Here is a 15285-nt window from a genome sequence, read left to right as displayed (position 1 = left end):
TGAAGTTGTAACTATATATGCCTGTCTATAATGCTATGATCAGGAAATAAAGTAGTGCAAATTTGATTCTTTTGCATATAAGACATATAACTTTAACTCTTTTTTTAAAATTTAATCGGCGTTCTACAACATGTATACGATTTTAGTCCTGAGCCGAATCTAATTTCAGGATAAAATCTGTCTTTTATCAAAACCAGTTATTCATGAAACGGCCATGTTACTTGTGTGGGGAGTGAAGTTGTACACATAAACACTATATTTTATTGTTAAAGCTCTTCTAAAATTTAAATACACAGGCCAACATTCTAAATTTAAGCTTTACCAAAACAGCGTTGCATATGGCCGAAAACATTGATGCCGGTGTTGATTTGCATCTTAGAAAACCCACCAACTGTCAAGTCTGACAGGAAAGTCCAGCTCAACAAGATGTAAAGATTATGTAATTTTAGTAATAAATATCAGAAAATTTTAAGGTAATTAACAAATTTCGGAAGAATATTCTCGATTAGTATTCATTTCTATATCTGTTTAAGGTGTTATGAAAACCTGTTCTTAAGGGTACAATAGGCATAGTCCCACTGTGACTGATGGTACTGATGCACCCTGCCCTTGCTGATCATACAGAACAGTTGCTATAAACCATAGCTGTTATGTCCATATGATATTTTTAGACAATATGCAGACTATGATCAACAAATTGTCATAATATATAAAGACCTAAGAGTTACGGTTCCGTAGCTAAATGAACAAGACATCAAGAGTCTTAACTACTTATCAAGAATCAAGACAAAATCAGCATCTTTTTAAGCTACTTTGTTTATATTCTACTGTTGAACTTTCAGACCTTGTTAATACTATGGCGTGATACTAATGTAGGGTTTCTTTGCTTTAATACATGTCTTCCATCTGAAAATTTTGTATAATTATTTGTTTTCTTAAAAGTTTTTTGGAGATGTATGTGTTTATGGCAGATCCTGTTATCAAACATGTTTCACCATGCATGCAACAGTTTGTATTTTAATGTATACTGGTATATTTTTTCTACACACAGGCCTCTACAATAACTTTTTTTCCAACTTGTCCAGTAGGACAAGTACATACCAAAACTTACTTGTCCGAATGAAATTGTAACTTGTCCAACAAAAATCTTAATAATAATCTTTTTTGCATTTTAAGTTGATTCAAGGAACAAAATGAATTAAAACAATAGAACAGAATTTGATTTATTACTTTTGAAATACCTTTTAAAAATATGAGTCGAGAACAACTGAATCTAGTCATGTCATAGGACTTATGTTCTAGTTTTCATCAATGCCAAAGTCTCATCAGACTCTACACATGAGGCACCGTCTGATAGGCCTGTCAATTTCCACTCATTGGATTTGTATCCTGGTTTTTTAAGTTGAAAAAAGTTTCTTCAAATTCAATCAATAAAAAAAAAGAAGATGAGGTATGATTGCCAATGAGACAACTCTCTGCAAGAGACCAAATGACAAAGAAATTAATAACTATAGGTCACCGTATTGCAAGTATTGTTTTTTTCTTCTATATATGATCAAATATGATTTGGGAATTTTATGGTAAATAATTTCTTCATTTTTATTTAAAAAATATTTTTGTTAAAAAAAAATACGGTATGGTATTTATTATAAAGCAACAGAATAAGGTAGGAAAACGAGGTACTGATTTGTCTTGGTCCCGAAATGTCTCCTGCGTTGCCAAACTGTCTATTAATCATGTCTATTAAATATGTCTCCTACGGTGCCAAATTGTCTATTAAACTTGGAGCCGAATCGTTTCCGAGCTGGTGACGAACTGTCTTGTAAAGTTACCTTATCTACAAAGCGCATCGCTGATTCGGATCAGTAAGACTGGTTTCCGAGAATAGTACATGTATGCCTTTCACTTGTTAAAAAGTACCTGACAAAGAACCAGTTTTAAATTATCGATTGCAAGTAAACATGTCAAATTAATACTTGTGTTTATCTTCTTTTCTTGTTTTTTGTTTATAATTACTTTGTTCATCAAAGTTGGATTAAATTTATTTTCTGCATAATAATTTAACTTGTCCCGTCGGACAAGCTTGATATAGCTTTTACTTGTCCGACCTTTTTTTCCTCTGGTACCGGACAATCGGACAAGCGTTATTGTCGAGCCCTGACACATATACTCATGGAGTTAATTTATCTTAAGTAAATTATAAAATACATGTACAGTTTTTGTACATGTAACACAAATATTCTATTCATTTCAACTAACAACTGAATTCAATAAAAAAAAAAAAAAACTGTAAATAGACACCAACAGCACTAGATTAATCTTTTAATTGCTTAGAAGAAGCTCGCATAAAAAAAAAAAAAATATTGTCTATTATGTATATATTGCTTGTATACAAATAATTGCCACACAGGTTAATTCAATTATCAACTAATCCAATCAATAAACTTATCAATTAGTTTGTATTGGAATGTACATGTGGCAATGAATAACTGGCAATACACATGGTATTTGAAATGAAATATTCAATGTTCGATCATTAAAAAACTGCTTATATTTCTTTATCTCATAAAATCATTTACATTTTATTCCAGACAAGACCAAAACCATCAACATGATAAACAAGTTCAGATAAAATAATTATCACTATAATGTTTATTAATTCATCCTTAGAATTGTAAGGATCAAACAATAACCCAGGCTGCAAACACAAGCTTTACATTTTTGATCTTCATTGAGAAATTATCAAAACTCATAATAAATCACTATAAACTCCAACATAATCAAACTTTTTCATATTACTATCAACTTTCTTGTTTTTATTAAATCGTTTTTAATTGAAAATTTCTTCTTAACTTTTAATGATGACAGGAAAATAAAGAAAAAGAGGTGCTGATTTGTTTTTTGTCCGAAATGTCCTAATGACGAAATGTCTGGCAATGCCAAATTGTCTGGAACAGGGTGCAGAGAGTCCGGAGGCTAAAATTGATTATTTGTGCTGTTGATGCATACATGTATATTAACTTCCCAATCAGCTGTTTGTTTATATTTTCATTATTAAGTATAACCACTTCAACTATTCATCCTCTCAGATTTGGTTTGAATTTAGGACAGGTTTCTTTCTGTTGTTATCTAAATAACATTAAAGATAAGAGAATAGCTGATATAATTGTGCACTATCAAGATTCTATTAGCTAAGTCTAGAAGTGACACTTTCATTACAATAATACAGACAGAATTAAATTAGTAACCTAATATGCAAATCTTTATTTCTGAACCTTAAATCTGAAACAATGGTATATTTTGATTAAATCTGTATTCATAACACAGCCTTCAAATTTATGTAAAGGGTGCCCAAAAAAGTGTAGTTCTCCACACAAAGGATGCCTTAAAGTGTGGTTCTTCACGCAAAGGGTGCCCTAAACATGTAGTTCTCCACTCAAAGGGTGCCCTTAAAGTGTAGCCAATCACGCTAAGAGTGCCCTTTTTGAAAAGGTGCTGGAAACACTAACATAAGGTTTTTGCCTCTGGCTGATTGCATTATTTGTATGCAGCATTTACTGCAATCTTAATAGATTATCGCACATTTTTGTCCATTGTTCAAGTATTGCACACAAAGTTTTCTGAATTTACAGTATTTGAATGTTATTTGCATGATATTTAGGTCAGCATGTACCTTTAATATGTTTAGATTCTGATGTTAGTAGTGATCTGATGAAGAATTCAGTCTTTCTATTTGTCTTACCCCAACTTACTTTTCTCTCTATCCATGAGGAAAGTATAATTTGTGATCAGTATTTAGGAAACATGCATGTAAATGTCTGGTGCAAGGATCTGGAATTTTTCACACAATTTCAGTCATTTTGAGATGACTTAAAAGTTTGGGCCCTTTTTTCAAACAGCATGAACGATTTTATATTGACTTTTTCATTGCATTTACTTCATGAATTTTGTTACGTTCAAGGACAATTTATGGAATGCAACAGTTTAAAATTGGAATGATTTTAATGACTCAAAATGGTAAATTTCTCAGGAATCACTAATGCTTCTTTCAATTAAGAAGATGAAATAAAAACTAGAAGTATTGATCATCATGATCATGATACTAAAGTATGAGTAATTCTGGATTCATTCTAGGATTGATTCAATTTGTAAAATAATCTGAAATCATGTGATTTTTAATTCTATAACCATAATAACCTTTAAAAGTGTTTGAATATAACAGATAATAGTTGCACTTGTATAAATTAGCATAAAATCAATTTGCATTTTACAATTAAGTGTCTTATCTGTTGAAGACAATTTCATGCATGTCTATTACATAGTAAAAAAAGCTCATGTTTGATGCATGAACATTTACTTTTTATGCCACCGCCGTTGCGGAGGGGGCATTAAGTTTTACCCTTGTCCGTCCGTACATCCCAAAATTGGTTTCCGTTCTCTAACTTAAGTTTGCCTCAACCAAATGTTATGAAACTTATACACAATGCTTATTACCACAAAACACAGATCAAGTTTGAATTTTGGTGGTGTCACTTTTACCGTTCTAGAGTCATGCCCCATTACAAATAAAAAAAAATCGCTGAATTTTTCGTTTTTGTTTTCTAACTTAGTTTGCTTCAAAAAAATGTTATGAATCTTATACACAAGGATTTGACCGTTTGATCCTTGGTCTGGTGTACCACAGGAACAAAAAATGTAAATCTGATTTTTCTCAAAGTATTTAGAATCTAATTTACCGGTAACAAGATTGATGTGCAAGTCTTGGGTAAGGGGTAGATTATTTATTAGTCCCCTTTTATTAGACGAAGTCGAAGGGGACTTAAGGTTTGCACTTCGTCCATCTGTCTGTCTGTCTGTCAGTCTGGCAAATCAGTTTTCCACACTTTTTTTCTTGGTGCTTGAAGATATTGATTTGATATTTGGTGTATTGTTTTATCATGAAAAGTTACAGATCAAGTTCAAATTTTGTTTCGGTCTGATGATTTTGTACAGAGTTTTGGTCCTTGGACTTAAAAAATTCACTCAAATAATCAAATTTCCACACTTTTTTCGTCATGCTTGAAGATATTCATAATTGATTCGATAATTGGTATATAGTTTTATCATGGCAATTTACAGATCAAGTTCGAGTTTTGTTCCGTTCTGATGATTTTGAGCAGAGTTATGGTCCTTGGACTTAAAAAATTCAGTCAAATAATCAGTTTTCTGCACTTTTTTCGTCATGCTTGAAGATATTGATTTGATAATTGGTATTTTATCATGACAAGTTACAGATCAAGTTCAAATTTTGTTCCGGTCTGATGTTTTTGTGCAGAGTTAAGGTCCTTGGACTTAGAAAATTCACTTAATCAGTTTTCAACACTTTTTTTTGGTCATGCTTGAAGATATTGACTTGACATTTGTGCTTTAGTTTACCCAATGACAAGTTATAGATCAAATTAGCATTTTGTTATAATACAATGAATTTTTAACCGGTAGGGGACTATGTATTGCCAGGCAATACTCTCAGAATGCTTGTTTACCTTAAGCTTAAGGTTCTTTTTTCATTTTTGATTTCTATTAAATCTTATTTCAAGGTCAGTTTCGACACACAAAAACATTTTTTGATTTTAAGGGTTGTCATGATTCTTTTAATTTTCTCTAGAGAAAAGTTAAGTAAAAAACATCCACATATTCATATTTATGATCTTAAGGGTCTATGTTTTAAATTTCTGAGTTAAATTGAAATATTTTAGTGATTTAAGGAAAGTCTGAAATAATTTCTATTAACCTGTGAAATATTTAGATAAAATTCATAATATCTGAAAGCATGTTAGCGCTGTTTGTAAATATAATTTATGTTGTTCAATGTTTTGCTCTGTTTGATTTTATCAATGCATGATTTTAAGTGAATTTGTTAATTTTCAGATTTTAATTTGCATGTAGCATGGAGTCGTCAAAAGGTTCATCAGAAGCTGTTTCAGAAGACACTTGGTAAATAACTTTATGTATTTAACATTATGCATTTAACATTTCAAAATTCAGGTCATTGCCTCTCATGGGGAATATCCCCATAAATCGGGTTAGTTGGCAGGTCTGCTTATTCATTGCTTAACCTTAAGTTCCCTATTTGCAAATTGACATGATTCAAAGCATTTTGAAAACAAAACTTTACGACAAAAGAGATGATTTCAGCTTCCCAATAGTGAACTTTCCATTTCTATGTAGCAACATTCCAGCAGAGCCTGCATACAGAGTATATACATGTATCTCCCAGTTGATAGGATATTCCAGGGCTTGTATTTCCTATCATGATTTCCTTGATAGAGGGTTGCTGCTCACAAGGAAGCTATTAAACCAAGAGTTTCCAAGTGGTGAAGTTGAAATCATCCCTTCGTAAATTTTACGAATGCCATTACGAGTTGGTTGACTATTATGGAATATCCTTTTCACAGATCATAGCGGATATGTTTCAAATGTTGTATCTACAATTATGTCCCCTTTTTATATGACCGTCAAAAAATTTTGCGGTCGTATATTGGTAGGACGTTGGCGTCGTTGTCGTTGTCCGAAGACACATCGGTTTTTGCACTCTAACTTTAGTTTAAGTGAATGGATCTCTATGAAATTTTACCATAAGGTTCAATACCACATAAGGAAGGTTGGGATTGATTTTGGGGGTTATTGTACCAACAGTTAAGGAATTAGGGGCCAAAAAGGGGCAAAAAATAAGCATTTTTGTAACTTCCAGACATAACTTATGTGTAAGTATATGGATCTCTCTGACATTGTACCACAAGGTTCCATATCACAAAGAGAATGCTGGGATTGATTTTGGGGGTAATTGCCTCCAAATTTTAGGAATTAGGGGCAAAAAAGGGGCAAAAAACAAGCATTTTTCTAGTTTCATGACAATAACTCGTGTGTAAGTGTATGGATCTTTATGAAATTGTACTACAAGGTTCCATATCACAAAGGGAAAGCTGGAATTGAGTTTGGGTGTAATTGCTCAAAACGTTTAGGAATAAGGGGCCAAAAATAAGCATTTTTCTAGTTTCCAGACAATAACGTGTTCAAGTGTATGGATCTCTCTGAAATTGTACTACAAGGTACCATACCACAAAGGGAAGGCTGGGATTGATTTTGGGGGTAATTGCCTCAAAATTTTAGGAATTAGGGGCCAAAAAGGGGCAAAAAACAAGCATTTTTCTAGTTTCAGGACAATAACTTGTGTGTAAGTGTATGGATCTTTATGAAATTGTACTACAAGGTTCCATATCACAAAGGGAAAGCTGGGTTTGAGTTTGGGGGTAATTGCCCTAAATGTTTTGGAATATTGGGCCAAAAAGGGGCCAAAAAACAAGCATTTTTCTAGTTTCCAGACAATGACTTGTGTTCAAGTGTATGGATCTCTCTGAAATTGTACTGCAAGGTACCATACCACAAAGGGAAGGCTGGGATTGAGTTTGGGGGTGATGAATCATAAGGGGGTTCAAAAAATTTGGGGGGGGGCGGGGTTTTTTTTTTCCCTTTTTTTTCTTTAAAATGTTTCCATTTTAAATTGGTTATTTCTGATTTATATATAAAAGCAAATAATAATGATATGGTTTGAATAGGTAAATTAAAGTTTTTTTTAAGTTTTTGGACCACATTCATTCTGTGTCAGAAACCTATGCTGTGTCAAATATTTATTCACAATCCAAATTCAGAGCTGTATCAAGCTTGAATGTTGTGTCCATACTTGCCCCAACTGTTCAGGGTACTACCTCTGCGGTCGTATCAAGCTGTGCCCAGCGGAGCATTTTATTTTATAATGAATTTCTTTTTATTTGCACATGAACACATTTATCAAGTTCTAATTAATTAGTTACAATTATCAGAAATTTGGTTGAAACAATAAACTAAAATTGCATAACTCTTACCTGAGCATATTCTGCAATAATTTATTTCTTTGTTCTCCATATTATATTGCTATTTAACAATAAATGGAAATACGTGTATCTCAGCATTAGGTATTTGTACATTAAAATTTGAATACAGGAAATGTATTTTTTTCTAAATGAAGAATGAACAACAATTTAGATAAAAAATAGTTGTTATGAATTTTTGTTGTTGAGAAAGTGCATTACCAAGGCCTCTTTCTGGAAATTATTAAGCCAATTATTATTAATGGCATATAAAAAGATATATCACTTGTTTGACAATTTCCCTTTCCATTCTTGTCAAAACCATTAAATTGAAATATTTATAAAAAAAAAATCTGACAGTGTTTAAAATTGAAATATCAATATAAATATTTGCATCAATATTGCAAAATTCCCTATCATATGACAATAACATAAAACATTTACAGTAAGATTATGAAAGGAGGAAAAAAATATTGAAAAAAGAATAGTCAGAAAGAATATCAGACTAGCTATCAATATGGCTGGATCACAACATCGACAATGCTTTGATTGGTTGGGTTTGTGCTGCTCAGTCTTTAGTTTTCTATGTTGTGTTGTTTGTCTGTTGATCTGTTGGTCTTTTTCTTTTTTAGCCATTGCGTCAGTTTATTTTTGACTTATGAGTTTGAATGTCCCATTATTATCTTTCGCCTCTCTTTTGTTCTACTCTGTCACATAATTTGATTCTTTCTTTCTTTGGAGGGGGCGGGGGTTCTTATTGTTTGACTTTTTGTCTAATTGACATCTTGCCATCTTGCCTACGTAAGATCAATCACAAGGCAGATAATCAAGATGATAGAAATACACATCATCGATTAGAATTTTACCAAAATTAGATTTCTACCAAACTTTTAAAGTGAGCAGCCGGACAGGTCAGAGAAGACTCTACTCACTAGAGTAGAAATAGCTTATACTTCTACAGAATATGTTTTTTTGTCTCGTTTTAGTATGGCACATGTTTGCCAATTGTTGCCTCCTAAGTTTTCTAAAGAATGTGCAGAGATATTATAACAGGATTGTCTGTCCACAATTAATAATTGCTTGTTCATTCTATTGCAGTTTCCACCATAGCGGGGTTAACTTTTATAAAGTAATCACTATGTCTGTCCAATAATGTTGTTAAGATTGGAATAACAAACATGCATTTTTGATCTTACTACTACATGTTTTATATATGCTTGGTTCTTTATTAATATCTTTGTTTTTCAGAATTATTCCAATAATTACCCAAAATAAATAATCATTAGAGAGGATAACAAACTACAGTTTGCATACTAACTGCAGTTTGTTATCCTCAATTTCAATTGAGTTTTGCCAAAATTTGCAGCTTGTGAGTCAAGGCTTCAGTGGGTTCAGAACTGACAAAACAAAAATGACTGATGCTTGCAATTGTATTACAGATTGCTCAGGGTTGCAGCCCCTGGCATAAGAGGGGTTTTAATACTATCGGATGAAAAAACAAATGTCAAAAATGTAAATAAAAATGAATGAAATATTACCATTTTTGAAAGTCTTATAAAAAGAGGTAATTGATCAGGAGGAGCGTTCAGACAATTCCATAAAGAGTGTTATCTTCAGGTGGGTTAATGATTTCAATCTTCTTTTGATGATTGTTGTAATGAAATTTCTGTTTCTCTGTTAGTGTTGGTCATTTTTAGGCACACAGGTCCTGGCTTTAGAATTTCTCATCAAGATATAGAATCTGGAGCAAAATTTTGCAAATATTTTGTTCCATTTTTCCTTATTATACTAAAGCTATAATTTTATGGAACATATTTTTTGGTAGTTGATGGTTTCATACAATTTGGGGTTACAGTTCTGTAGACATCAATTACTTGGCAAAACTTTCATGGAATTTTATGAGACACATAAGCTTCTTTGTGATAAAAACAATATTGAAAGAAAATTTTATTTTTCGGTATTAAACTGATAATTGAAAAATCTTTGTGAGAAACTTCGTGATAATTAAAACTGGAATACTTTTGTCAAAAACTTTTAAGAAACTTCATGATAATCATGATATAGCATTATGGACATACTGTTGCCTGCTCTTTGGTCGGGTTGTTGTCTCTTTGACATATTCCCCATTTCCATTCTCAATTTTATACTGACATGACTGAGCAAAATTTAAATTTTTCTTAGTACAATTACATTTTCTGTGTTTTACTGTTAAAACAAGTTGACTTAGTGTTGACAGTCAAGGTAACACTTTTACACTGACAGCAGCATAGCAGGCAAGACACAGGTTTCTGTGGAACTATTTCCAAATTTTTATTATACCACTGAGAATGGAATTTTAAGCTTATAATGAGAAGTCACAAATCATTTATACTTCCACCCTTGCCATCTTTTAGATATGTTTTCTTGTCCTAAAAGTTCTGAAATATCTGCCACATGTAATAACCATCAATAATCTTTATACTCACAAAACTTTGTTTTAAACTTTAAACAATGTTTATAAATGGCCTTGAAATAATTTCATTTTGAATGAAATGTTATTCATTCTTGATAATAAATTTAGTTGAACCAAAGTCTGAACATTGTTGATTTTTGGAGGCTTAGAATGTCAGGATTGGGAATAAACTTTGTTGATTTTTGGAGGCTTAGAATGTCGGGATTGGGAATATTTCAGGACTGTGTACTGTTTTTATGGACTGATGTTTATCTTTATTTCCTTGGCCATGGTACTATGGTCACTGTTGTCTGTCGTTCTTTAACTATTGGTTCTTTGATTGTGATTGCCCCCTTATATGTATATTTTAATGACCCAAATCTTCACAGAAGAAATTTTATTAACAGTTGTTTGAATAAGTAATTGATTAGCTACGACTGCTATGTACATGTATAGTGTATGTACATTTTAGAATGATTTTATTCATTTACCAAAGGTCAGTGGTTCTCTCCGGGGACTGCTGCTTCCTCCATCAATGAAAACTGACTGCCATGTAATAGCGCAATCTATATAGTACTGAAAGTGGCATTAAATATAAATCAATCAATCAATTCATTTGCCAAGAATAACTGAATTTCAAGTATTCACATTAGAAACAGTTTGCCATTTGTTTTCATCTCCCAGTATCAGAGATACTTAATTCAAACGTTAAGGAAATTGATTTTTAAATTTACTTTGGTTTTCAACTTGTCTTGCTATAAAATTTCTGATCATTGATAATGTAATTTTAGAGTTATTTCCCATTAAATTAAACTGTTATTAGTTACAAAATCCATGTCAAATCTTACAACATATTTTGGAAAAATCTTTTTCATGTATACATATATTTTTAATGTTTATTTCTGTTTTGTCCATAGCAACATTTCCTCGTAGGAGGAATGTTGTTTTTGTCCATAGCAACAATTCATGTCAGTAAATTACATGTATGTTGACAAATGCCCTTTGGTCGGACTCTTTATGGGATGTTTTGATGATGGGGTGTTATACAGTTTTATGTCTGTAAAGGAAGTAGATACAATGGTTATAATTATTGACCTCCTGACCTTGAATACACCAGATACATACAAAAGATTTATAGAATAAATTATTCAATGAATGACATCATTGATGTTTGGAATCAATATGATTCTTCTAGAAAATCAATACTCTTCTGTATATTCTTGTTTGGCTCCATATTGGTAGAGTCTATTTATAAAGTAGGGGAGTCTGGTACTTCATTTCAAGATAATTAATTAATTTTAATCATATTTGGAAATAAGTTAATAATAAGTTGTCTTTTAAATTGTTAAATAATGCATAATGTCATGTCTAGAAGTCGGCTTCAGTGTTGTGTTTGTTTTTTTGACTGAGACTTGTTGATTCTAACGACGCATGAATCCCCTGATATCTAAAATCAATACAACATTCCAAATTTTCCTAGAATATCTTCTTATTATGGATGCTGTTTGTGTTAAAAAGTAGTAGGTCCAAAATTTACAAATGTCGACGGAAATTATCATGGCCACCGAGACGATGAAGGCATACAGAATGTAAGTGTTCCATTTTTCATCATTTTTGACTTTTTACGTAGATTTAATCAGTTCTGTGTTTCTTAATCATATGTATATATTTTGTCTCATTATGACAATCATCTCGGAGAGTACAAGGGTACATTTATCCGTACAGCAGAGCAGAAAGTCAATATGATACAATAATGGGGACTATTCAGTAAGGTAGATTAAAATTGCAACAGATGAAAATAAAACACAGATCAATAAATAAAACTTGTGTCGTCATCTTTTTATGGATGCCGAGGTTGACTCATCTTGTTGCTGTTAAAAGCTCAGGTAAAAATGATCTATCAACGCTTTTTGTCAAAATATTTACCAGATTGAGGTTTTAAATAGAGTGTTTTTTTGTTGCTTTTTTTCACCTGAGGTGTAAATGAAGAGATTGTTAAAAGATAGATTTCAGGTAATACAAGGTATAAATGATGAAGAATTCTTGACAGGATTAAGAAACAGCTGTCTCCATACTGTTGTCACGGTCATGGTTTGTTGATTTTCACCTGATCAGTAAAGGTGTTTTAAATGGAATATGTGGAAGAAAGTTATAAATAGTCTTTCTGAAATTCACTGAATACTTGTGTAGGCCAGAATAGTAAGATACTTTGAGAGATAATATGCTTTTTTGTTACACTTTTATGCAAACCTTTTGCTGTTCGATAATACTGTAAATTCAGAGATAATTGCGATGGATAGGTTTCGCAAGAATAAAGACCAGCATTTTAAATTCTGATAATTCATTTGTATGATGCATTTTCTTAAAACTTAATAATCAGTCTCCATTTTTGTCAATCATTCAGCAATCGCAATAATAAGTGCAGGCGATAATTTTGGAATTTACACTAGATTACTGAGAGCATTGACCAATAGGTCTGTAAACTAGCAAAGTTGTCAAAGTAATAATTTTGATATATCTGAGGCTTTTTTAGAAAAAAATATTATTGCTTAAACATATAACTGCTTGTCTTGACATCTAAATAATCTAGATACATGTACACTGATGCATTTTGTACTGTTGTTAAATGGATGATGGGTCTTTGTCTTTCCTCTTCTAAAAGTACTGTGAAATTTGAAAAATGAGACACCAGGATAATAAGAAAAATTTTGAAATGACTAAAAGAAGAGGAAAATCTTCAGCCTCAAAGTTGTTCAAAAATCTTTAGTAACATTGAAAATTGTGATGTTGTAGTTTAGGCTCAATATATGTGGAAAAAACATACTAAGTCTCCAATTTTTCACAAATTTTAATGAGTCACATCAGAAAAGCACTCTGACCACCGATATTTATGCCTAAATCATCATATTTTTTGACACCTATTATCTTACATCGACCAGAGAAACAAGAAATGAGTCAGATCTATTGCATGTGTTCATTAACTATGAAAAAAAATCTTAATATGTCAAATGCTTGAAAATTATGCACCAGCTGTCACTATTAAGGACTTTATAATTATAAGTTACATGAAAAACTTGACCGTGAAAATTTGGGATGAGAATGTCTCAATGCTTTTGCTTGTGTTATCAAAAATGATTAAAACAATGATTCCCATTATATATACAATACATCTATATCTAAATTTGCATTCAAATTTGCATTTATAATTATATTTCTCTGACAAAAATTTTATTTGGGCTTTGGATATATATATACATATATATATAACTGGCTTTTAATTACTTTTTGGAAAATTTTTCACCTAAGTCTGTCAAAAGGATGGGGGGAGGTGGTGGGGAGAGTCTAATCCTAGTTCTCTGAGGTCATTGACATTTTCATATAGGGGCTACTAATATTTTTGTATGAAAAGATAAAACTGGGACCTTGGAATTTGCTGGATTGAGGGAAATTCTGTTTTCTTGGGCACTTTTAAGTCATGGTATTTAGAAATCCTGTGTAGTACTACAATCTTGTAGACCGTAAATATTTTGTTGAACAATACATTATTGGTTAAACTATACAGTGCAAAGGGCAAAGGCTAACATTTTCCATTTAAGGGCATAGTCTCCTGTCACAATATAAAAGATTAACATTATTACTATCATGACTATGGACATCTTCAGCTAGAATTTAGGTTCCCAGCCATGCATTTAGTAGCCTGGGATACTGGGCACCTGTCAACCTCTACTCAGTCATGATCAACGCCCATAAAATCCACAAACATTAGTACATGTATTGTAAGAATGGTATTGATTTATCAGTTTTATTCATTGAATTTGTATTGCAAAGTATTCATCATATTTAGCAGGTTTTAAATCATTTGAGGTAATTTTCTGTTGCATTGCATTGGTTGTAGGGACTACTTATTTTAAATTGCATTTGATATAAATGTTTGAAAAAGTTTGAAGTGATATCTAATAACAGATGGGACATAGCGCTATAAAGAAAAACAACAAAAACTATTTCCAAACGTAACAAGTTATATAATTGTTAGCAAAAGATTGATGAAAAAATACAATTATATCAAATCAAAATGAGAAAAATGACAATGTTCATTGATTGGACCATTAAACTTGTAATACTCTGCATGTAATTAAGCTGGGACATTTCTCTGATCAATACCTGAGTCAGGTGTGGAATGTTTGTCTACATTCCTCTACAAACAGTTCATTGATTTGTAGGTATAAATATGATGGAGAAAACTTGTTTGAAATTCTACAATTATGACAATAGTGTAAATTCAATCGTCAAACATGAAATTGTATTTCTGTATTGTATTTTTCGAACTATTTTCATGAAGTTTGCTTAACATGTTGATATAAGATCATAGGATGCTGTTATTTAAATAGAAGATAAACGCTATGGTTTGATTAAAGAAGATACTTTAATGATTTTTGCTGATGAAATTCTAATATATTTAATTTTCATCGATGATAATGTCTTTTTCAAATAGATAATGTATAGTACATTGAATTATGGAAAATCAATTAAAGATAAGCCATATTTCGTTTTTTTTTTAATAACAGCCATTTGCAATTACAGCCGATTTCATTGAGTGGGTAGGCAAAGGAAATATCTTTGGTTAGCTTCCTTGCTAGCTGAAACGTGAAGTCATTATTAGGTAAGGTATACTACCCTCCTTTCGAAGTAGCCTAGTCCCACAGACAGATATATTGGTTATCTGTCGGACTAGTCTAATCTTAAAGGAGGATAGTTTACCTAACCTAATAATGACTTCATGGTTCAGCTACCAAGGAAGCTAACCGAAGATATTACCTTTGCCTACACACTCAATGAAATTGGCTGTAATAGACTATAAGTAATAGGTTTACTATGTACATGTATACATATCAGGCTGACAGGGTTCATCTTACCTTAACCAAATTTTATTGGATCATTGAAATCAATGTTAACTGGGTTAGTTTCTCC

At 31.7% G+C, this 15285-nt stretch overlaps 1 protein-coding gene across 50 annotated transcripts in view; it reads left to right on the top strand.

The window, feature by feature from the left end:
- The first annotated feature begins 200 nt into the window (after positions 1-200).
- LOC127739004 (kinesin light chain-like) overlaps positions 201-15285 on the top strand; it is a 247710-nt gene continuing 232625 nt past the window's right edge. For 25 of the 50 annotated variants that reach the window (XM_052250546.1, XM_052250548.1, XM_052250544.1 and 22 more), the window contains exon 1: positions 11772-11906. In XM_052250546.1, the coding sequence (XP_052106506.1) occupies positions 11857-11906 (50 nt within the window). In that variant the 5' untranslated portion in view covers positions 11772-11856. Of the gene's footprint in view, positions 474-5907; positions 5974-11767; positions 11907-12151; positions 12204-12492; positions 12517-15285 lie in introns of those variants that run through there. The other 25 variants (XM_052250555.1, XM_052250552.1, XM_052250553.1 and 22 more) reach the window with 9 other exon arrangements.

Source organism: Mytilus californianus, unplaced genomic scaffold (genome assembly GCF_021869535.1).
Source record: "Mytilus californianus isolate M0D057914Y unplaced genomic scaffold, xbMytCali1.0.p SCAF_4, whole genome shotgun sequence".
NCBI classification, from domain to species: Eukaryota; Metazoa; Mollusca; class Bivalvia; order Mytilida; family Mytilidae; genus Mytilus; species Mytilus californianus.
This window is presented reverse-complemented; position numbering and strand designations above follow the sequence as displayed.